This window comes from Neophocaena asiaeorientalis, unplaced genomic scaffold, assembly GCF_003031525.2.
Source record: "Neophocaena asiaeorientalis asiaeorientalis breed wild unplaced genomic scaffold, Neophocaena_asiaeorientalis_V1.1 scaffold14, whole genome shotgun sequence".
In the NCBI taxonomy this organism is placed as follows: Eukaryota; Metazoa; Chordata; class Mammalia; order Artiodactyla; family Phocoenidae; genus Neophocaena; species Neophocaena asiaeorientalis.
The window spans coordinates 4681391-4704350 of record NW_020175192.1 but is presented as its reverse complement, the minus strand read 5'-3'; the positions used below and the strand labels follow the sequence as shown (position 1 = coordinate 4704350).

Here is a 22960-nt window from a genome sequence, read left to right as displayed (position 1 = left end):
GCGCCGCCCGCGCCCCGGCTCCTCGGCGGCGGGGGACGGCCGCGTGCTGCGGCGACTGTCGCACCTACCCCAGCCTGTCCGCGCTCCGCGCCGAGAACCGCGTCGCGCGCGTCCGTGGCGCGTTCCCGGCAGTGGCGGTGCGGAAGTGGGGGACTGTGGAGCCCCAGGTGAGCGGAGGGCCGTGCGCTCTCTGCGCCGTCTTCAGGAGCGAGTTCCGTTCGCGCGGTTCTCCCTGCTGCATCGCCAGAGCGATTCAACGCCTCCTAGGTACCGATTTTCTTCCCTCCTTAGGTATCCGGTTACCGGTTCCCATGTGGTTGCTCCCCAATTTCCTCCCCATAGCTGGTGGCCGCCGTCTTCCCTTTTATTTTCAAATCGGGGTGACAGGTCTGGTCTCATGCGACCGCAGTGAATACACAGCGGGAGACCGAAGAGAGGAGGGGGAGGGAAAGCGGAGAGAGAGGGAGGAGAGAGGTGATGCCTGATGCGGTCAGGCAGCGAGGGTCGTCCCCCACCCCCACCCCCGCCCAAAGAATGGAGCATCTCTTTGCGGGGACCAGAAGCGCAGGCTGGCTCAGGAGCAAGTACAACTTCATCGCCGCCGTGGTGGAGACGGTGGCCCCATCCATGGTCCACTTACAGCTGTTCCGCGGGTAAAGGAGGTCGGAGGAGGACGTAAGCACCCCGGGCTAACTGTTCCCGAGCGCCTCCCTGCTCCTGGCCCCGCGCAACCACTCTCCCAGCACAATTTAGTTGTAAAGACCACGGTGAGGAAATCAAACGGCTCAAAGAGGTTGCATAGCCTGTTGGTCGTTTAGCCAAAGAGCAGAGACACAAGGATTCTGACTTCCAAATCTGGGCTACTCCTCTCTCTCAGACAAGTTCAAGGTCAGAGGTAAGAGCCAGAAGGCACCTTGATGGTGATCTTTGCCCGGCCCCTTCTTTTGCATGTAAGGAATCCCAAACCCAGAGAGCAAGAGAAACTTGTCCTATGTCACAAGGCCAGTTAGTAGTGGAACCTAAGCCGGGACCAGACTTCTCTGACTCCCTCCCTGCCTGGGTGCTGGATAATGTAGCACTAGGTCCACTTTTGCCCCCAGTATTACGATTAGGTTAGTCGTCTTTGAAGCAGAGGGGTGCTGCTTTTCCTGGAAAAGCAGAGTTGGAATCAGCTCTCAGTCCTGTTTCCAAGAGACGGCCAGGACATTGAACACAGAGTCTAATTACATGTGGAGAGAATGAAAACAGGCAGGGAAAAGTAAAATGTCTGAGGAAACTGTGGTGGAAGAATGTTTGATAAATGCCAGGTTCCCATGCTTCCGGACTATGGCGGATGCCCTGATTTGCCCTCCTTCTGCTTATGCTGTTGTCTTGCTGAGACAGGTCGCCTCTCAGCAGTGAGGATATTCCTGCATCCAGTGGCTCTGGGTTCATAGTATCTGAGGATGGGCTTATTGTTACCAATGCCCACGTCCTCACGATCCAGCAGCGGATCCAGGTGGAGCTCCAGAGCGGGGTCCAGTATGAAGCCACTGTCAAGGACACTGACCATAAATTGGATCTTGCCCTGATTAAAACTGAGCCAAATGTGAGTCTGCGATTCGAGGATTTTCATCAACTTGCTGATATTTTCTTCCCCACCCCACCACATGTCTTTTCTCCCTGGCATATACTTTTTTTTTTTCTAGTTTGCTTTTTTTCTATTCTTCACTCCTTCTTTTGTTTATTTTCTTCCATGCCTGTCTGTATGTCTGTAACAATTTTTATTAACTACCCAGCTGTCTTTTTTTCTCCTTCAGTTCCTTCTTCAACAGATGCTGCTTCTGGGAAACTTATTTCTCTGCTTGTCTCAGAACACCGGAAATGATTGTAACAGATTCAAAGCTGCTAAGGAGTGCTTTGAGTTCCTTGCTATACGAAGTGTGGTCTGCACCCCAGCAGCATTGACATCATCTGAGAATTTTTTAGAAATACGGAAACTCAGACCCTACCCCAGTCTGCTGATCACTGGGAGATTCATATGCACATTAAGGAGAAGCACTGCTTTGGGTGACCTCCTTTCTGTTCGTGGCTTATTAACTTTGTAAACTTCTGAGCTGGAATGGTGCTAAGTAAATTGCTAATGTCAGTTTATGTTCATCAGTTACTTCACTGGCGGTTTACTTATTGTAATTTCTACAAGCAACAATTTTAGATTTTTAGAGATGATCCCTATCATCTTAACAAGTGAGAGTTTACTGGTAGTTGGAGTGTAAGGAGGAAGACTCAGGCAGTTGTAGAAACTAGGTGGGTGGGTGATTCTTGCATTATAAATGCCGAAACGGTGGAGACCATGTCATATATGGATTGTATACAAATGCTGATTGATTCCAGTTTTAATTTGTCCATCTGGTCCCTCCTCACCCACGTGCAGACTGAACTTCCTGTATTGCTGCTGGGAAAGTCATCTGACCTGTGAGCTGGCGAGTTCGTGGTGGCCTTGGGTAGCCTGTTTTCACTGCAGAACACAGGGACGGCAGGCATTGTCAGCGCCACACGGCGAGAGGGCAAAGAGCTCGGGCTGAAGGATTCAGGCATGGACTATATCCAGACGGATGCCATAATTAATGTAAGTCACAGGGGTAGGCTGTGCTCAGCCCATAAGATACTGGCAATGCGGTGAGAAGAACACTTCAGGGGGCCTTCTTTTCCCTTTGGCCTTTTGGGGATGTCCAGAGATCAGGTCTATCCTCATGAGAGGTACGGAATGCCACGCTGTTAGAGGTGAGCCTGTTTGATGTGATAACTGGATGGTCTCCTAGGGTCTGTCGCAGAGGTCACTGCTTCTGTAGGAGGTGGCGGTCCTCTTGCTGTTGTTCTTTACCTGCACCGACTTCGGAGATGATCACGATGGGGCCCAATTTTGCCTGCCCTGGGGAAACAGGGGCTCACTAGGGCAGGCGGTTTTTGGGAGACCTCTTTGGAAACTATATATAGATGACTGGGAGAAAAGTACTGATGGCTTTTTCAAATTCTGTCTTCAGCGCGGGAATTCTGGGGGGCCTCTGGTGAATTTGGTAAGTGACCACTTTCCTTGCTGCTTCACGCTTCTTAACTTTCAAAAACTTGACAAATTTCATGATGCAGACTGGGATGTCGCTCTTGTGTAGAGATTTGTGGTACAATGCTTTTCTATTATTGCATCTTAGGTAAAGGGCTAGGAAAAATTTAAGATCTGTGATGGATTTGTCATCTTGGCATGTGAGCTCCTCCAGCCGAGGGGGTCAGGGTTTCCTTAACACCTACTTACATCTCTTCAGTGTGCTTTCTGCTTTCATTGGGTACTTTAAAAAGTCCTGGGTACTAAACCCAAATTATGTCAAATGACAACTGTACTATGTAATGTATATCCTTGAAGACCCCCTGCTTCTGCATGTGAAGAACTAAGTCTCATTCCAAAATGCTAATTTAGTATTGACCTGCTTAGAGACGACAAAAAACCACAGCAACAATCCATTGCTCTGTCACGTATTTAATTCTTAAATTTTATTTAACGTCCCTAATGGAAATGCCAGGGTTTCTAGTTGCTCAGATACAACAAGAGAGCAGTGCTGTTTGACACACGGCCTGTGATCATGCTCTCTGAGTCCCTTGAGCTGATTGTTTCTGGTTTCTCTTCACATATTACATTTGCTTGTAGGAGGAGGAATTGTGTGTGAAATCACTGAGCGCTTTTTATTCCTAACATTTTTTTTTTCACATCTTCATTGGAGTTTCAATGCTTTACAATGATGTGTTAATTTCTGCTGTATAACAAAGTGAATCAGCTATATGTATACATATATCCCCAAATCCCCTCCCTCTTGCATCTCCCTCCCACCCTCCCTATCCCACCCCTCTAGGTCATCACAAAGCACCGAGCTGATCTCCCTGTGCTCTGCAGCAGTTTCCCACTAGCCATCCATTTTACATTTGGTAGTGTATATATGTCCCTGCCACTCTCTCACTTAATTCCAGCTTCCCCTTTCCCCCCGTGCCCTCAAGTCTGTTCTCTACATCTGCGTCTGTATTCCTGCCCTGCCACTAGGTTCATTAGTACTGCTTTTTTAAATTCCATATTTTTTTGATTCCATATATACATGTTAGCATATGGTATTTGTTTTTCTTCTTTCTGACTTACTTCACTCTGTATGACAGATTCTTGGTCAATCCACCTCACTACAAATAACTCAGTTTTGTTTCTTCTTATGGCTGAGTAATATTCCATTGTATATATGTGCCACATCTTCTTTATCCAGTCATCTGTTGATGGACATTTAGGTTGCTTCCATGTCCTGGCTATTGTAAATAGAGCTGCAATGAACATTGTGGTACACGTCTCTTTTTGAATTATGGTTTTCTCAGGGTATATGCCCAGTAGTGGGATTGCTGGGTCATATGGTAGTTCTATTTTTAGTTTTTAAAGCAATCTCCATATTGTTCTCTATAGTGGCTGTATCAATTTACATTGCCACCAAAAGTGCAGAAGGGTTCCCTTTTCTCCACACCCTCTCCAGCATTTATTGTTTGTACATTTTTTGATGATGGCCATTCTGACCGGTATGAGGTGATACCTCATTGTAGTTTTGATTTGCATTTCTCTAACGATTAGTGATGTTGAGCCTCTTTTCATGCATTTGTTGGCCATCTGTATGTCTCCTTTGGAGAAATGTCTGTTTAGGTCTTCTGCTCATTTTTGGATTGGGTTGTTTGTTTTTGTGATATTGAGCTGCATGAGCTGCTTGTATATTTTGGAAATTAATGCTCTGTCAGTTGCTTCATTTGCAAATATTTTCTCCCATTCTGAGGGTTGTCTTTTCGTCTTGTTTATGGTTTCCTTTGCTGTGCAAATTTCATTAGGTCCCATTTGTTTATTTTTGTTTTTATTTCCCTTATTCTAGGAGGTGGGTCAGGAAGGATCTTGCTGTGATTTATGTCATAGAGTGTTCTGCCTGTGTTTTCCTCTAACAGTTTTATAGTGTCTGGCCTTACATTTAGGTGTTTAATCCATTTTGAGTTTATTTTTGTGTATGGTGTTAGGGTGTGTTCTAATTTCATTCTTTTACATGTAGCGGTCCAGTGTTCCCAGCACCACTTATTGAAGAGACTGTCTTTTCTCCATTGTATATTCTTGCCTCCTTTGTCAGAGATAAGGTGACCATATGTTCGTGGGCTTATCTCTGGGCTTTCTATCTTGTTCCATTGATCTATATTTCTGTTTTTGTGCCAGTACCATACTGTCTTGATTACTGTAGCTTTGTAGTATAGTCTGAAGTCAGGGAGCCTGATTCCTCCAGCTCTGTTTTTCTTTCTCAAGATTGCTTTGGCTATTCGGGGTCTTTTGCGTTTCCATACAAATTGTATTTCTGTGAAAAATGCCACTGGTAATTTGATAGGGATTTCATTGAACCTGTAGATTGCTTTGGGTAGTGTAGGCATTTTCACAATATTGATTCTTCCATTCCAGGAGGATGGTATCTCTCCATCTGTTTATGTTATCTTTGATTTCTTTCATCAGTGTTTTATAGTTTTCTGAGTACTGGTCTTTTGCCTCCTTAGGTAGGTTTATTCCTAGGTATTTTATTCTTTTTGTTGCAGTGGTAAATAGGATTGTTTCCTTAATTTCTCTTTCTGATCTTTCGTTGTTATTGTATAGGAATGCAAGAGATTTCTGTGCATTAATTTTGTATCCTGCAACCTTACCAAATTCATTGATTAGTTCTAGTAGTTTTTTGGTGGCATCTTTAGGATTTTCTATGTTTAGTATCGTGTCATCAGCAGACAGTGACAGTTTTACTTCTTCTTTCCCAATTTGTATTCCTTTTATTTCTTTTTCTTCTCTGATTGCTGTGGCTAGGACTTCCAACACCATGCTGAATAACAGTGGTGAGAGTGGGCAGCCTTGTCTTGTTCCTGATCTTAAAGGAAATGCTTTCAGTTTTTTACCATTGAGAATGATGTTGGCTGTGGGTTTGTCATATATGGCTTTTATTATGTTGAGATAGGTTCCTTCTATGCCCACTTTCTGGAGAGTTTTTTTTTTTTTTTTTAATTTATTTATGTTTTGGCTGCAATGGGTCTTCCTTGCTGTGCATGGGCTTTCTGTAGTTGTGGCGAGCGGGGGCTACTCTTTGTTGCAGTGCATGGGCTTCTCATTGAGGTGGCTTCTCTTGTTGCAGAGCACGGGCTCTAGGTGCGCAGGCTTCAGTAGTTGTGGCATGCAGGCTCAGTAGTTGTGGCTCACTGGCTCTAGAGCGCAGGCTCAGTAGCTGTGGGGCACGGACTTAGTTGCTCTGCAGCATGTGGGATCTTCTCAGACCAGGGCTCGAACCCGTGTCTCCTGCATTGGCAGGCGGATTCTTAACCACTGCGCCACCAGGGAAGCCCTGGAGAGTTTTTATCATAAATGGGTGTTGAATTTTGTCAAAAGCTTTTTCTGCATCTATTGAGGTGATCATATGGTTTTTATTCTTTAATTTGTTATATGGTGTATCACATTGATTGTTTTGCGTATATTGGAGAATCCTTGCATTCTGGGATAAATCCCACTTGATCATGGTGTATGATCCTTTTAATATGCTGTTGGATTCTGTTTGCAATATTTTGTTGAGGAGTTTTGCATCTATGTTCATCAGTATATTGGCCTGTAGTTTCCTTTTTTGTGACATCTTTGTCTGATTTTGGTATCAGGGTGATGGTGGCCTTGTAGAATGAGTTGGGGAGTGATCCTCCCTCTGTTATATTTTGGAAGAGTTTGAGAAGGATAGGTGTTAGCTCTTCTCTAAATGTTTGATAGAACTTGCCTGTGAAGCCATCTGGTCCTGGGCTTTTGTTTGTTGGAAGATTTTTAATCACAGTCTCATTTTCAGTGCTTGTGATTGGTCTGTTTATATTTTCTATTTCTTCCTGGTTCAGTCTTAGAAGGTTGTGCTTTTCTAAGAATTTGTCCATTTCTTCCAGGTTGTCCATTTTATTGGCATATAGTTGTTTGTAGTAATCTCTCATGATCCTTTGTGCAGTGTCAGTTGTTACTTCTCCTTTTTCATTTCTAATTCTGTTGATTTGAGTCTTCTCCCTTTTTTCTTGATGAGTCTGGCTAATGGTTTATCAATTTTGCTTATCTTCTCAAAGAACCAGCTTTTAGTTATTGATCTTTGCTATTGTTTCCTTCACTTCTTTTTCATTTATTTCTGATCTTATCTTTATGCTTTCTTTCCTTTTGCTGACTTTGGCTTTTTTTTGTTCGTCTTTCTCTCATTGCTTTAGGTGTAAGGTTAGGTTGTTTATTTGAGATGTTTCTTGTTTCCTGAGGTAGGATTGTATTGCTATAAACTTCCCTCTTAGAACTGCTTTTGCTGCATCCCATGGGTTTTGGGTCATTGTGTTTTCATTGTCATTTGTTTCTAGGTATTTTTTGATTTCCTCTTTGATTTCTTCAGTAATCTCTTGGTTATTTAGCAGCACACTGTTTAGCCCTCATGTATTTGTGTGTTTTACTGTTTTTTTCCTGTAATTGATTTCTAATCTCATAGCATTGTGTTCAGAAGAGACGCTCTATATGATTTACATTTTCTTAAATTTTCCAAGGTTTGACTTGTGACCCAAAATGTGACTGGAGAAGGTTCCATGTGCACTTGAGAAGAAACTGTATTCTTCCTCTTTTGGGTGGAATGTCCTAAAAATATCAATTAAGTCTTTCTGTTCTGTTGTGTCATTTAAAGCTTGTGTTTCCTTATTTATTTTCTGTTTGGATGATCTATTGGTGTAAGTGGGGTGTTAAAGTCCCCCACTATTATTGTGTTACTGTCAATTTCTCCTTTTATGGCTGTTAGCATTTGCCTTATGTATTGAGATGCTCCTATGTTGGGTGCATAAATATTTATAATTGTTACGTTTTCTTCTTGGATTGATCTCTTGATCATTATATAGATAAATATTTATAATTGTTACGTTTTCTTCTTGGATTGATCTCTTGATCATTATATAGTGTCCTTCCTTATCTCTTGTAACAGTCTTTATTTTAAAGCCTATTTACTCTGAGTATTGCTACTCCAGCTTTCTTGTGATTTCCATTTGCATGGAATATCTTTTTCCATCCCCTCATTTTCAGTCTGTATGTGTCCCTAGGTCTGAAGTGGGTCTCTTGTAGACAGCATTTATAAGGGTCTTGTTTTTGTATCCATTCAGCCAGTCTATGTTTTTTGGTTGGAGCATTTAATCCATTTACATTCAAAGTGATTATCGATATGTATGTTCCTATTACCATTTTCTTAATTGATTTGCGTTTGTTTTTGTGGGTCTTTTTCTTCTCATGTGTTTCCCGCTTAGAGAAGTTCCTTTAGCATTTGTTTTAAAGCTGGTTTGGTGGTGCTGAGTTCTCTGAACTTTTGATTTTCTGTAAAGCTTTTGATTTCTCCATCAAATCTGAATGAGATCCTTGCTGGGTAGAGTAATCTTGGTTGTAGGTTTTCCCTTTCATCACTTTAAATATGTCCTGCCACTCCCTTCTGGCTTGCAGAGTTTTTGCTGAAAGATCAGTTGTTAACCTTATGGAGATTCCCTTGTATGTTATTTGTTGCTTTTCCCTTGCTGCTCTTAATAGTTTTTCTTTGTATTTAATTTTTGATAGTTTGATTAATATGTGTTTATTTGGGTTTATCCTGTATGGGACTCTCTGTGCTTCCTGGACTTGACTATTTCCTTTCCCATATTAGGGAAGTTTTCGACTATAATCTCTTCAAATATTTTCTCAGACTCCTTCTTTTTCTCTTCTTCTTCTGGGACCCCTATAATTCAAATGTTGGTGCGTTTAATGTCCCTGAGGTCTCTAAGACTGTCCTCAATTCTTTTCATTCTTTTTTCTTTATTCTGCTCCCTGGCAGTTATTTCCAACATTTTATCTTCCAGCTCAGTTATGTGTTCTTCTACCCCAGTTATTCTGCTATTGATTCCTTCTAGAGTATTTTTAATTTCATTTATTGTGTTGTTCTCACTGTTTGTTTGTGCTTTAGTTCTTCTAGATCCTTGTGATATGTTTCTTGTATTTTCTCCATTCTGTTTCTGAGATTTTGTATCATTTTTCCTATCATTACTCTGAGTTCTTTTTCAGGTAGGTTACCTAGTTTGTCTTCATTTATTTGGTCTTATAGGTTTTTACCTTGCTTCTTAATCTGTAATATATTTTTTTGTCGTTTCATTTTTTTTTTTTGATGGGTGGAGCTGTATTCCTGTTTTACTGGTTGTTTGGCCTGAGGTGTCCAGCACTGGGGTTTGCAGGCAGTTGGATAGAGCCGGGTCTCAGAGCTGAGATGAGGACCTCCAGGAGGACTCACTCTGATTAATATTCCCTGGGGTCTGAAGTTCTCTGTTAGTCCAGCAGTTTGGACTCAGAGCGACCCCCAGCCTGGGAACCAAGATCCCACAAGACGTGTGGCATGGGAGAAAAAAAAAAAAGAAAAAAGGAGCAATCCAATAACAAAGGATAAAAAAGAAATAAAATTAGAAAGACAAAAAATATATTAGGAAAAATAAAACTATAATTGAAACAACTGCAACAAGGTAAAATAAAACCACAACAGAAAAAAGGAAAGAAAAAAAGGGAACAAGCAAAAAGGAGAACAATAACAAAGTATAAAGAATAAAATTAGAAAACTAAAAGATTTATTAGAAAAAATAAAAATATAAATGAATCAAGGTAAAACAGCACCCCAATCTAAAAGAGGAAAAAAGAAACAAAGAAAAACAAAAAGCCTCGGCTATGGGGGGGTGGAGTTTAGGCAGGGGTGGAACTTCAGCAGGGGCAGGGTTTAGGGTGGGGTGGGAGCTAGGCAGGTGGGAGGTGATGTTTGAGCATGGGGCTGGGCCTAGGCGGTCGATGTTCAAGCGTGGAGCGGGGCTTCTGCTTAGGGCCTGCAGGGAAGGGGAGCACATGGAAAGGAGGGCCTCTGGAGTGTGGGGTTTGGGAGTTTGGAGGTAGGGCCCTGGGTGAGGGTGTGTGGGTGGGGTTTAGGCCCAGCATGTTGGAGGGGGTCTCCGAGTGTAGAGGTAGGTCCCCAGGTGGGTGTGCAGGGGTGGGCCTTGGGCTCTGCCCGGCAGGAGGGAGGCTCCGAGGGCTGAGGATTAGGCCCGGGAGCCCAACAGGTTCCCCGGTGCCTAAGAGGACAGGGAAAGCGCTGGCTGCGTTCCCTTACGTTCCTCCGCGCCCCTCCCCCACCATCTCCCCCAGCTGGACCCCTAACCGTGGGTGGGTCCCGCTGGGTGTAGGAACTCCTTCCTTCCCCCAGCCGCCCCTCAGGGGTGCCAGTCCTGTCCCGCCTCCACTTCTCCTCCCCCTTCACTCCCCGCAAGCCCCACATCTTACCTGGTCACTGGGGGTTCCTCCCGTCCCCTTAGGTGTCCATGGTCCCCCTCCAGTGCCTGGTAGGTGCCCTAGTTGTGAGGAGACGCGAATTCTGCATCCTCCTAGTCTGCCATCTTGACTCCGCCCCCTTTACTCCTAACATTGCGTGTGATTTTTGTGCCTGCTTTTTCTCCAGTAAACAATGAGTTTACTAGAGCAGGGATGAAATGCAGAATTTCAAGCCACACTCCAGACCTATTGAATTATAATCTGTATTTTAATGTGATCGGAAGTCTCTTTTCTATCCTTCCCGTTACCTAACAAAGGCTAAGGAAAGATGAAATGCACAAAAAGGAAAGTACTTCCCACTTCATAAATTTAGTTTAGTAGAGCTTTGTTCCTAAGGTCAATTTACTGAATCTTCTGAATAGTTTCATTGAAGTGTGGCTGAAAGTCAACAGATTTTTGCCTTTTCCGTGTTTATTTTTAGTCTCATTTAAGGAATGGAAAGGCATATACTCCTTACTCTCACATCTGTGTCAAAATACAAACTGTGGTTCACTTTGAAAAGCAATGTAATTTGGCCAAGAAAAAAAAGAGCTCAAGATTAAAACCCAGAATTCCTCAGCAGGATTTTGCACGCCTTGGTCCGCTAAGATGCTACCTGTTGCTCGACCGTAAGTGACCCTAAGCTTCTCTCCTTCCTTTGCTTGCCAGTCTGCAGAACTGGGCTGCTGAATTGATGTCTCCTCCCTTGTCAGGATGGTGATGTGATTGGCATAAACACACTGAAGGTGACCACAGGAATCTCCTTTGCAATTCCCTTGGATTGCATTCGACAGAAAGGTAAGGGGAATTAGGAATTTTTCTTCCCCTCCCGTGCTTTTCAGGAGCCCTCAAAGGGCTCCACTGCAGTGGAGACAATCCCTTTTTTTGGCCACGCTGCGTGGCTTGTGGGATCCTAGTTCTGCAACCAGGGATTGAATCCGTGCCCCCTGCAGTGGAAGTGTGGAGCCCTAACCACTGGGAAGTCCCTGAGACAATCCTTTGAGTTCTGTAGAAAACAGTCACCAGTACTGAGCTCTGATCACAGTGATCCAGGCAGCAGTACCAGGGGACTAGGTGCAAAACCCAGCCTGAGCTGTACCCAGAGATAGTTGGATGGAACTATTGTGGAAAGGAAAGCCCTGGGCTGGATGTGCGGAGGTGGGCCTGTGTGAGCGACAAAGGTTCTCTGAGGCTTGTTTGTCTTGGCTGGCAGCCTGAAAGGGCAGCTAACATTGGAAGGATATTCTGTGACTCGGTCTGCCAAAAGGAAAGAAGGCTTTGTTAGTAACACGTTATAATTCTCCTTTCCAGGAAAGGTTGTTTCACAGAAGAAATAGTTGGTTCTGCGCATGCTGCCCCTCACTATGAAGTAAGCATGGGTGTGACCATGCCTGGGTTGTTTTTCAGAAGCACAAGCTATGGGTAGAGAGCCTGAACGGGGAAGGTAAAGCATTTGGACAGCGGCTGGCTCCTCTCGTGACTGCAGGCCCTACTTGTCACAGGGTAGGGACTGCATCTGCTGGCACCAGCACGCACTGTACTTTTCAGTGGTTTCTTTCACTGTGTCCAATGGTTCTAGGCTTCGGCACAGAGAAGCAGACCACCCCTGGGGAAGAATGATGGTGACCAGCTAGAGGGCATCCTTGTCCCATGTGTGTGAGCCCTGAGCAGAGCAGATAGAGTCCCCACTGACAGTTGGAGGGTTGTCCAGGGCTCAGGAGACTAATTCATTGTGCTTCCTAACCTCATGGGAAAACTCTTCTGACTCTTCTTAGCCTGCTTCAGGAAATGAAAAGGCCAGATCCACATTTCCGTGATGTGACCTCTGGAGTTTTTGTATATGAGGTGATTCGAGGAATAGCTGCTGAAAGGTAAGAGCAGCTTGGGCCTCTGACCATCCTTCCCTGTTCTCACTAGATGTGCCCCGTGGTAAATGTGTGTAGGATCTAGACTTGCCCTGTCTGATAACGGTGGGCCCTGCCTGCCGTGAGGCTACTGAACACCTACCTGAGGGGTGGCTGGTGTGACTGAGGAACTGCATTTTTAATTTTATTTAACTTTAATTGATTTAAATACAAAAACCCAGAAGCAATGTAAAGTATTCTCCCCTGAAACACACTTTTTTTGTTTTGGGGAGACTGCGTTTCACTTTAATAACTGCATTGTGTAAGAGATTATCATCGTATAGCAGCATATTGGGTGTGTGCTGTTTCTAGAGGATTTCAAAGACTTAGAACAGAGTGTAAGATATGTATTAATAATTATTAAACTATGATATGTTAAATGATATTTTAGATATAGAGTTAAGTAAGATATTAAAATATATTTTTATATTATATATTAGTTTCATCTGTTTAAAAATTAAAAAAATTTTTTGAATGTGGCTACCAGAAAATTTTAAATTATATATGTGGCTTGCCTTACATTTCAGTTGGACAGTGCTGAGTGTACAAGTAAGGGCCCCCCCATCCCCGGCTTTTCTTTTTTTGGAAGGGATGGTTCTCTGCAGCCCAAGAATTCATGATATGAGTTCATGACATAAGTTTAATTTTGCTAGGAATTCCCAAATCTACTCTTTTGCTACCTTACTTATTAAGAATCAGAAGAATCCAGGGAGTTAGGAGTTTAACTGCACTTTTTCTCTTTGAATTTCGGATGACAGTATCAGAGGCCAGCACTAAGGGCTTCCCTGGTGGCGCAGTGGTTGAGAGTCCGCCTGCCGATGCAGGGGACACGGGTTCGTTCCCCGGTCTGGGAAGATCCCACATGCCGCGGAGCGGCTGGGCCCCTGAGCCATGGCCGCTGAGGCTGTGAGCCATGGCCACTGAGCCTGCGCGTCCGGAGCCTGTGCTCCGCAGCGGGAGAGGCCACAACAGTGAGAGGCCCGCGTACCGCAAAAAAAAAACCAAAACGAAAACAAAAAACAAACAAACAAGTACATACAGTAAATAAAGCAAAGGCAAGAGACGTTTTGAGACATTTATAGTAACTACTGCGAGACAGGGTGACCTGGCCTACAAATATTCTCCTGGTCTCTCTCTTATACTTCTTCCATGTCCCTCCCTCACTGTTTTTGTTTTTTAAGAGCTCAACAATCTGCTTAGATTATGGCAACTCTTTTCATGGGGAAGAATCTATAGGGTACTAACTGTTCAGAAGAGTTAAGTGTTAGGCCTCCTGTTACTAAACTTGACTCGTCACAGGCTTTTCTAGACGTTCTTGGTCCCTACCCACTCCCCTCCCCCTGACTTATTTTTAACTTCTGGTTCAAGGCCAAAGCTATCTCTTTCAGGTCTTCAAGTCCTTGCTCCTCAAAATGTGGTCTGTAGACCAGCAGCAATAGCATCAGCTGGAGCTTTTTAGAAATTCAGTGACAGGAGCACCACTGAAAAAGGATTTGAAAAAGAACTGGTATATGTATAGGTATAACTGAATCACTTTGCTGTATACCTGAAACTAACACAACCTACTCCAATATAAAATAAAAAGTTAAAAAAAAATCAGAATCTGCTTTTTAAACAAGATCTTCAGGGGATTCAGATGCACATTAAAATGTGGGTATTACTGCTTGCTTGAAGTCCCTGATAAACCGCAAATCATTCTGCTGTCACCCACTTATATCTAAGAATAATGACAATAATTCCAGTAATAACAGCTGGCATTTATCAACCACTTATTATGTCAGGCATCATTTAAAGTGTCTCACGTCCTTGTTCGAGCCCCCAGTAATTGTGGGATACAGGTGTTGTTTTACGGAAGCAGCAGCTGTGGTGCAGAGAGGTTAATGACCTTGAGAGTTACACTGTAAGTCAGAGGGCAGGGATGTGCAACCCAGCTTAGCCCCTGTATTATCCTGCTCTGGCGGCTACTTTTGTTTCTGAGAGGCAGAGTGATTGGCAAGAAAATGGGTTTTCAAGTCTGAGAGATCCAGGATGAAATCCTACTTTAGCCTCTTACAAGCTGTGGGACACGGAAAAGGTCTTTCATCCTGCCTGAGCCCCACTTCCTCATACCTGGTGCATAGTTTGCATTCAGTAATACTTTGCAGGTTTCTTTCTCACAGAACTATCATGAATTCAGTTCTTTCTTTATGCACTGTCCCAGGCATTCCCCTGAGCTGTCCTGGTTCTCAGGCTTTCCCTGCTTTTAGTTCTATGCTCAAACTTCACATCCTCTTCCTTTAAATTTTTTTGAAAAATAAACTCTACATACCTTGGTAATCCTCCCACATTATCATTCTTCCCTGGGCTTCCCAGCTTCCAGTTTCTATCTCTCTCTCTCTCTTTTTTTTTTTTGGCTGCACCTCACGGCTTGTGAGATCTTAGTTACCTGACCAGGGATTGAACTCGGGACCCTGGTAGTGGGAGCACTGAGTCCTAACCACTGGACCACCAGGGAATTCCCCCCATTTCTCATAAATGGTGTCTCCTGCAGTCATTTAATTTGATTTCCAGGCTATTTTTGACTTTAAGACAGATCATCAGCATGGCTATATATTTATTCTAGTGTTTTGTATTTGGAGCTGGTTTTTGTTTCTAAAATATATATTCTACGTGAAGCAAATATGTTGGAGGCTGAGTATAATCACAACTTTGAGGAAAAGGAGCCTAGAACCAGAGTCTTAAATATTTAGACCCTGGTGACTGGTTTTTGACTTACTGGAAGCTGCTTCCGTAGTGCAGCTCAGCATACCCTCCAGGTCCATAAACTGTGGGTGAAGATGGGGCAAGTAAGTGGGCTGTCAACATCAAACTGATTAGAGTGTAACTGTCTGGAAAAATATATATTGCTTGGGCTTTTCACGTTTGTTGGTAAGGCCGAGTGTATGCTTCAGGTTAAGTGAGGTCAGGGATTAATAGAAATGAAAAGCTGAACCCCCTATTGCAAACCAAATCTCATATATGGGAGGAGCAAACTTCTTATACATTATTCTGGTAGAATATTAATTTTGGAAAGGCAAATAGGGTTGTTGTCCTCCAGTGATTTTGCAGAATATATTAGAGCAGGCCTCACATTCAGAAGGGTGGAGGCTACTTCTGGTTTCCTGGTCTGTTTTTTTTTTTTTTTTCCTGTATGCGGGCCTCTCACTGTTGTGGCCTCTCCCGTTGCGTAGCACAGGCTCCGGACGCACAGGCTCAGCAGCCATGGCTCAGGGGCCCAGCTGCCCCGCGGCATGTGGGATCTTCCCAGACCGGGGCACGAACCTGTGTCCCCTGCATCGGCAGGCGGACTCTCAACCACTGTGCCACCAGGGAAGCCCATGGTCTGTATGTTTAATGCCAGCAAAATGGTAGCGTCTTAAGAGACAGACATTAAATTCTAGATGGGGATAAGTAAAACTCTTACAGTTTCATGGTCCTTTCTTCTCCCCTCCCAGCTCTGGGTTGAGAGACCATGATGTAATAGTCAGCATAAACCGACAACCTGTCACACGACAACCGACGTGATTGAAGCTGTTAAGGCCAATGATTCCCTTTCTATCCTGGTTCGTTGGAGAAGTCAAACGTTGATCCTGACAGACACACCTGAAATAATCAATTAAGTGTCTTGCTTTAAAAAGAAATGATCTAACAAAACCAAAGCTTTATTACCTGGTTTGTATTGAAGATGTGCCAAAGATGGCAAGGGGTTTTAGGATCTGTTTCTTAATAAAGGAAAATGAATGCTTTAAAACACAAATACACACACTCTGGAACCATTAGGTTGGGGGTGTTATAACTGCTGCTAAGAAGCATTCCTAAGGCAAGTGGAAGAAGGACATGGTGCCAGGAAGTCTGGGGAGCTGATAAAATTTTATTTAAAGACAGGAAACAACTGAAAACAGGCAGAGTTTCTAGTTTAACCTTGACAAAAAGGACACTTCAGTATTTAAAAACTTCTCTATAGCCACAAACTGGATATAACACAAATATACACAAACAAATAGATCTATCTACCAAATATTAAGAAAAAAACTGAATCCAGAGTATAAAGGAAATCACATTTTTCAAAATATTCCTTTATTCAAATAGTTTTTCAGGTTGTGTCACATTTGGCCAGGGTTTGTGAATACAGAGGATGGGCATCAACTAGAAGCCACACTGAAACTGACAAATGTGGATCGTCACAGAGGAAGGTAAAGACTCTCAGGCTGTCACCTAGCAGTGGAAACAACTTTGATCCCCATCACCTTTTCTGTGAGAAGGGCTTCTTCTTTAAAATACAAAATTTAATAACTTACAGACTTTTACCTCTTTACCCAAGCTCTTCCTCCTGGAAACATTAATGATTAATGATTTTGAGTCTGAAAGCTGCCACAGTTTATTTTTTATTTTTAAAGGAAAATAGCTTTGGATGGGGCTTGTGAATATCCTTAAGATTTTTTTTTTTTTTTTTTGTGAGATGAAGCAGGATTTGTGGTTTTAAAGTAGTATCTTATTTGGGGTAAGATTTCAATTTTAGTTTGTTTTCCAGATTTTTCTTAGAAGTTTTTTTTCTTTTTCTTTTTAAAAGGGGGCATCCTTGAACCCTCTTAAGTTCTATGCAAAATTTTATGTTTCTGTGCATTTTTCTGGGGAGAAGGTCCAGTTTCTTCATGACCCACAACAATTTAAAATGTACTGCCTTAGAGTGTAGAGATTATAAATAAGAATCTATCAATTATTACTGTTATAAAGAAGGTTAAGGTCAACATGGTACAGAACTTTCAGGACAAAATAGAATAATCTGTTTTAACTTTTACATAATTGCCACCATTTAATACCGTAAGAACAGTGGTCATATTAATCAGAGATAATAAAGCTGAAACTCTTAGGAAAACTTCATAATGATAGAGCATATTCAGAGTTACTTTAACTGGGATTCTTGGTCTTTATGTCAATTATTATGAGACTAAACTTTGAGCAGTTCTACCTTGATTGTTTTTAGAATTTATAAGTTGCCCAACTACCAGGCTCTTACTTTGATTTACCTTACAAACCCCATTTTTACCTTATATTCTTTTCAACTCAGATTGCAAGGGATGGGAACTAAGTTTTAAAAACCACTTATAATTCAGAACATTTTCTTTTATTCCCAGTGATTTGGGAACTCGAAACCTTGGCTGTCTCTTTCCTATGACTGATTGCTATAGCCCACACTGAGAGATTTTGGTACCATGCTTATTTTGACAGAATGTGTTCAGTTTCTCTTTGCCCCCCCAGATCAATCCTAACTCTACCCAGCACTCAGTAGTAATATCCTTTAAGGAAGAGTCTGCTTTTCTTTCCAGGGGCCTGAGGCCCCTCATATTATCTTACCTAATCATGAAGAACAGATTTACAGTTACTTGTGTGAAATCTTTTTTTTTTTTTTTTTTACTAGTCTACAACATGGGCTCTCTAAACTGGTAAATACTACTTTTTTGATAGGAAAAGTCTGCCAAGAGGATGGCTGAACTCAGCCATGTTCAGCTATCCAAAACATAACTGGAACGAGGAAATTACTGTACTGGATATATTCCCTCTCAGGCATAATAATGATGAAACAATAGGGTTTATTATCAGGCTCAGTTCAAATGCTTAGCTTTAAACACAACAAATATAATTTTGAGTTTCATTCTACCTACTGAGAACACCCAAACGAGCATTCCAGGTTGGCAACATTTATTCTGCAATTTAAACTCAGAAACTCAGAATTTCAGTGTAATTAAAATCCATCGTCATTTCTACTTCTGAAGATTTTCATTGGTTCAGCTTCCGATCTCCACCGCGTGAGGACTCAGGGTCGCAAAAGGCACAAGGCTAAAAATATTCACTTTGCTTATCCTGTTGGGTCCACTTGCTCCAAAGGATTGATTATACAGCAACGCACAGAAATAAAGTGTATGGAAACCCTCCTGCAGCTTATAAGTTAATCACTATCCTTTATATTTTTTGTATATGAGGAAAGGTGCAAACTTGATACCCACAATACTGTTTGCTTGTCATTTCTAGTCTGCAAGGTGAAGTTTGGGTTGAAAATCCACAGTCCAAAGAAACCTTCCTAACCAAAGCCATTCCCTCCAAAGAGGAAGGCAATGGTCAGGTCTGATAATAAGGAAGAGTTCTGAGCCTGTAGAGATGAATTCAGGAGACTTACCTCTCTGGGCCACGGTAGCCGCTCTTTTTAGTAAACAGTGCACCAATTGCTGCCGTCACTTGGCATCAGCCCTCCAGTAATAAGCAAAATAAGGTCAACAAACCACCAAATCCCAAGTCCTCCAAGTGTCAAGAGCTTCCCTACTGCTGTGCCAGTGTGTCCCAGACAGAAACGATCTACTCCAAAACATCCCAGGAAGAAGGAGTAGAGCAAAGTGGTTATGAAGTAGTGTCCGGTATACCTACACAAAGGGAATTAAGAGGAAGATGATTACCACGTGAAAATGAAAACACTTAACGATTAGTGAATTTCACGTACGTGAAAAGATGGTGAGGCAGTCCCTCTGTGACCTCTTAACTGCCCCCCATCCCGCCCCCAAAATGGAAAATCTCTAGTTTGTCTAGACCCTCAAAAGAGTACTTGCTAAGGTATGGAGGACCTTTAGGAATCAATACAGAGCTGGACTGAACAAGAAACTATCAAGCACATTTGCAAGATAGGTATCCTGGTAGGTGTGGAGTCTGGGCCCCCATCCCTCCTACACAGGCTCCTCTCCGGAGGGAGGCTGCAGTTCTGAATGTAGTTCTCTAATGAGGTGTTACCTTCCCTTAAATGAACACTGATCTCCATATTCCTTTTCTGCTGTTTTGTGGCACCTAACAACAGGACTTCTTTGTAAGGTCTTATGTACTGTACATAAGACTGTACACAGTCTTATGTACTGTGATAACAATCAATTGCAGATGCTCTAACAGCATCACTTAACACAGTCACAGACTCTCCATTAGTAAATGGTATACGTAAATTCTGTGCCTTCAAGCGGAGTTTACAGAAATAACCCTAATTCTTTAAGGTAATACCTGATTTTCAGGGAGAAGCGTCCATACTTTTCATAATAAAATCTTTATTCCTGAAAATCTAAGGCTGTTTGCAAAGGATTTATGCCTATCCTAGGACTTTTGGAGCTACATCATCTGGTCCAACTCCTTCATTTTTCAGATGAGAGGATAGAGACTCTGGGTGGCCCAAAGGTCCTTAGCTGGTTGGTGAAAGAGACATTTAGAATTCACAGCCTCTGGTCTCCTGTCCAGTGTCCCCTCTGTCATAACTACATTGTTGGTGTCCATGGGGGATGCACAGTCGTAATCATGCTGCCCCTTTAACACTTAACAGTAAAAGAAAAAGTCACATCAAGAAATGACGAAACAGCTCTACCACCATCCAAGTAACAACTACTCCATTCAGAGAAACACTTACTTTATACAAGGTTTATTCTCTCGTAGGAAGGTCCTAGGACTGGCACATTCGATTCCGTCCAGGGCGTGGCACTGTACGGAGGTGTGTTCCACATCACTGTAGGCCTGACCACCGAACTGGGGAAGAACGACCACAACAAAACAACCAATCAAACTCACCAGAGCAAGTATCACAAAATATATCTTTATATTAGTAAAAGCTGACTCAGAACAATAATTATTCTAACAAAGGTTAGGTAAAGCTATGCTAAAGAGCAAGGAATGCAGTGACATGCTTCAAGTGATTTTACATTAGTCCATCCTAAATGTACATTGTTTTAAATAAACTCTTTTTTTTCTTTCCTTATGACTGTCTTCTTTAATAATATAATAAAGTTTATAATCAGTTTCATTAAATGCCATTTAGAATAGACACAACACTTTATCCTGTATTTACAGGAAAAAAGAGCACATTACTGAACATTTGGGAATGGGTATTTAAAAAGTCAATGTGTAGTTGAGGTCTGTTTTATACATATTATAAACCAACATCATTAGGAAAGAACTCAGAATATCAGCTGACTCAGGACTTTACTTCGGTCATGAAACTGTGATTTTCAGATGTCTGTAATACATCTATAGTATAAGTTTAGATTCCAGAAAAAAATTTCCGAACAGGACCTCTGACCCTTTGTGTAACTGAATGCTTGCAGAGAAAGCACAGCTGTACATTCTCCACTGGCACCTTATTAAGTGCTTCACTACTGTTTTTGCTGAAACATTCCTCAAAGGGAAGGGGTGGGTCCTCCCCCAGGACACGGGTGCTCTGTATACTTTTCCTCCAGGACTTCTGGGGGAAGTGACAGTCTGAGAACCTTGACAGGATCAACCCAGTGTTTAATGAAAATGGGTAAAAGTAAGTGATCTCTATACAATACTCACTCAAACTTTTATCAGTAATTACCCATAGAACAAAATCTCATTGTATTAAAAATATTTCTTTACACATGACTGCAGTAAGAGTGGCCTTTTTGGCCTTACTACTTTCAGGTTTATTCCTCTGTGTCTGATTTAGCACAAAGAATATTTTCCATAATTCTCTTATAGCTGACTCTGTCTTGACTTGCATTATGTAGCATAATATAACATAATGGTGAGTCCACAGTGGGGAGGAAGTATGTGAACTTCACTGGTTTTGGGGAGACTGACTGGGAAGCATGCATCCAGCTTTAGGGATACTATTAATGGAACTGAATGGCTTCTTTCCATTCCAAGAGGCCACTGTTATCAAAGGCTTCTCCTGAATGCTGTAACCTCCTACAAAGACATACACTGATAGACCCTACCTATTTCCTAAGGACACAGTGGAAACTGCTTGTGTGGTGAAAAGAAAGGTCACTGGCAAGAGGATCTTTGCCCCAAATGCATGTGTAACAAAGATACTGCTCAATCCATCATCAGTTTTAGAAACTGCCTACACCTTTCTTTTGCTCTTTTGGGAAAGTACATACTTTGAAGGACTGTCAGGGGTGATATTTGAGTTCCAAATCTGTCAATCTCAATGGCCAAAGGAACCAAAGACGGGTTGGTCTTTGCACCTGGGTAGTTTTGGCACAGAGACTGCTTCTTCCTGAGGAAACTAAATGTCTTGTTGAGCCACTGACCCTAGCCATGCTGAAAATTTCCAGTAATAGTCATTCCAATGAATTTTACAAAAAGGTAACTTAATGCCACTTATACTTTTCTGTAACAGCATTTAGCCAGTACTATTTCTCTATGGAAGAGTTTGCTCATAAAACAAAACAAAAACCCACCTTGAGACAACCATAACCAAGTTCCTGGGAGGCCGTTGCATTTCCAACATGATCCACTGGGTCTTCACATTCTATAAATTCATCGGGTCTGTAAATCACCAGTAAGAGCATGACTGTCATCATCACTAAGGTTTTGCAAATGGCTGTTTACATGTATATAATCAAAACAGGCAAGAGAAATTTCTTTAAGTTTTCTGGGGGTTAATTTCATTCTGACTCTTCCCCAAGACAAGAAATGCTGTCAGTTAGGCTGAAGCACAGCCGGTCAAACAGCCATCCAAATGACCCTTTGGTTGTGCCAGGGGCGTGTTTCTGGTCCTATTTCTACACGGATTCTACCTCTGCCATGGCTTCATCTCTTCCCTAGGCAAACAGCCACAAGGTATGAGGGCAAAATTGAAGCCAAAGGATTCCCAGCCCTCTTTGCATTTCCCAAACGCCTTTTTTTATTTGACTTAAAAGAGAGGTTAAAAATTTTGACTTGGCTCTGCAACAGTAAGGATATTCTTTTTTTTTTGTAAGGAAGTGCCTTGTAGGTACAAATAACTTACTCCAATTGTGCCCCACTCAGTAGCAGCACCTACGATGGTTTCTCCTTAGGTTAAAGGGAGAAGGACAGAGAAGGCACAACACGTATACTTCTTCCGGAGGCTAGATGATGTCACTCCTCCCTAGTTCTCCTCTTTGGGGATCCCAAAGGATCTGCCATCGACACACAGGGTTTTCCCCTGCATGAGTGAGACGAGTGAGAAACCTGTCACGATATTTACTTCCCGCGTTTTGACTTATCAGGTCCTCAGGTGGAGAGGGGCTGGGAGAAAAAAGCAGCCTGCCTCTCTCCCTTCCTCTCCCCTGCATAACACCCATATGTCCCAGGCCCCATCTCCATCTACACCCGCCTCGACGACTGCGTAGCTTACAGGTAAGAGCAAAGGATGACTGGAGAGTGGGGGTCGCCATATTCCCAGCTCGCGGAGCCGGTGGAGCTCTCCGGGTGGGCGGCGCCAGCGGATGTGGGCTCGGGCTCGGCGGTAGTGTTGTGCGAGTGGCTCCGAGAGACACAATGCAGCAGCAGGAGATTCCCCATCAGCAAAGCCGCCTGGCCGCAGAGGAGTAAGTAACTCACCGGGCAACCACCCAGCACCATCTTCCCGGGCCCAGTGGCGGAGACCCGGGCTCAACCTCAAACCCCGGCCGGCACCGCCGACCCAAGCCCTGCCTGGTCAGGCCTCTCCGCGTAGCCCCGCTCCTCGCCGCCAAACAGCCAATGGGAGAGCAGCTCGACGCTCCGCCCGACCCCGACAGCTAATAAGAAGAGGCTGCGCAGGAGGCGGGGCTGCGCTTCACTTGTGCCTGTCAATTCCGCTTCTGGGTCTCACGCTCCGCCTTCTTTTGCCTCGATTGCTTCC

At 43.0% G+C, this 22960-nt stretch overlaps 2 protein-coding genes across 2 annotated transcripts; one reads left to right on the top strand and one right to left on the bottom strand.

The window, feature by feature from the left end:
* The first annotated feature begins 477 nt into the window (after positions 1–477).
* Positions 478–16266, top strand: HTRA4 (HtrA serine peptidase 4). The gene is given in 8 exon segments (XM_024764984.1): positions 478–653; positions 1384–1588; positions 2414–2608; positions 11119–11203; positions 11717–11774; positions 12181–12276; positions 15783–15832; positions 15835–16266. Coding segments are annotated over 8 exon segments (978 nt in total). The 3' UTR covers positions 15948–16266.
* A 1632-nt stretch (positions 16267–17898) lies between these two features.
* On the bottom strand, positions 17899–22915 carry TM2D2 (TM2 domain containing 2). The gene is made up of 4 exons (XM_024765121.1): positions 22472–22915; positions 21552–21639; positions 19760–19875; positions 17899–18743 (listed from the first exon to the last, which is right to left on the bottom strand). Exons 1-4 carry the CDS (start codon positions 22696–22698, stop codon positions 18530–18532), a joined length of 645 nt encoding a protein of 214 aa, XP_024620889.1. The 5' UTR covers positions 22699–22915; the 3' UTR covers positions 17899–18529.
* Between the last annotated feature and the right edge of the window lie 45 nt (positions 22916–22960).

What these genes read in the sequence shown, in the direction of transcription:
- TM2D2 (XM_024765121.1), bottom strand. Translation starts at nt 22,698, where the DNA reads ATGGTGCTGGGTGGTTGCCCGGTGAGTTACTTACTCCTCTGCGGCCAG. An exon ending in GTCATCCTTTGCTCTTACCT is followed by an intron (nt 21,640 to 22,471) that starts GTAAGCTACGCA and finishes GGTGATTTACAG; the next exon opens with ACCCGATGAATTTATAGAAT. An exon ending in GAGAATAAACCTTGTATAAA is followed by an intron (nt 18,744 to 19,759) that starts GTAAGTGTTTCT and finishes CCCTTTGTGTAG; the next exon opens with GTATACCGGACACTACTTCA.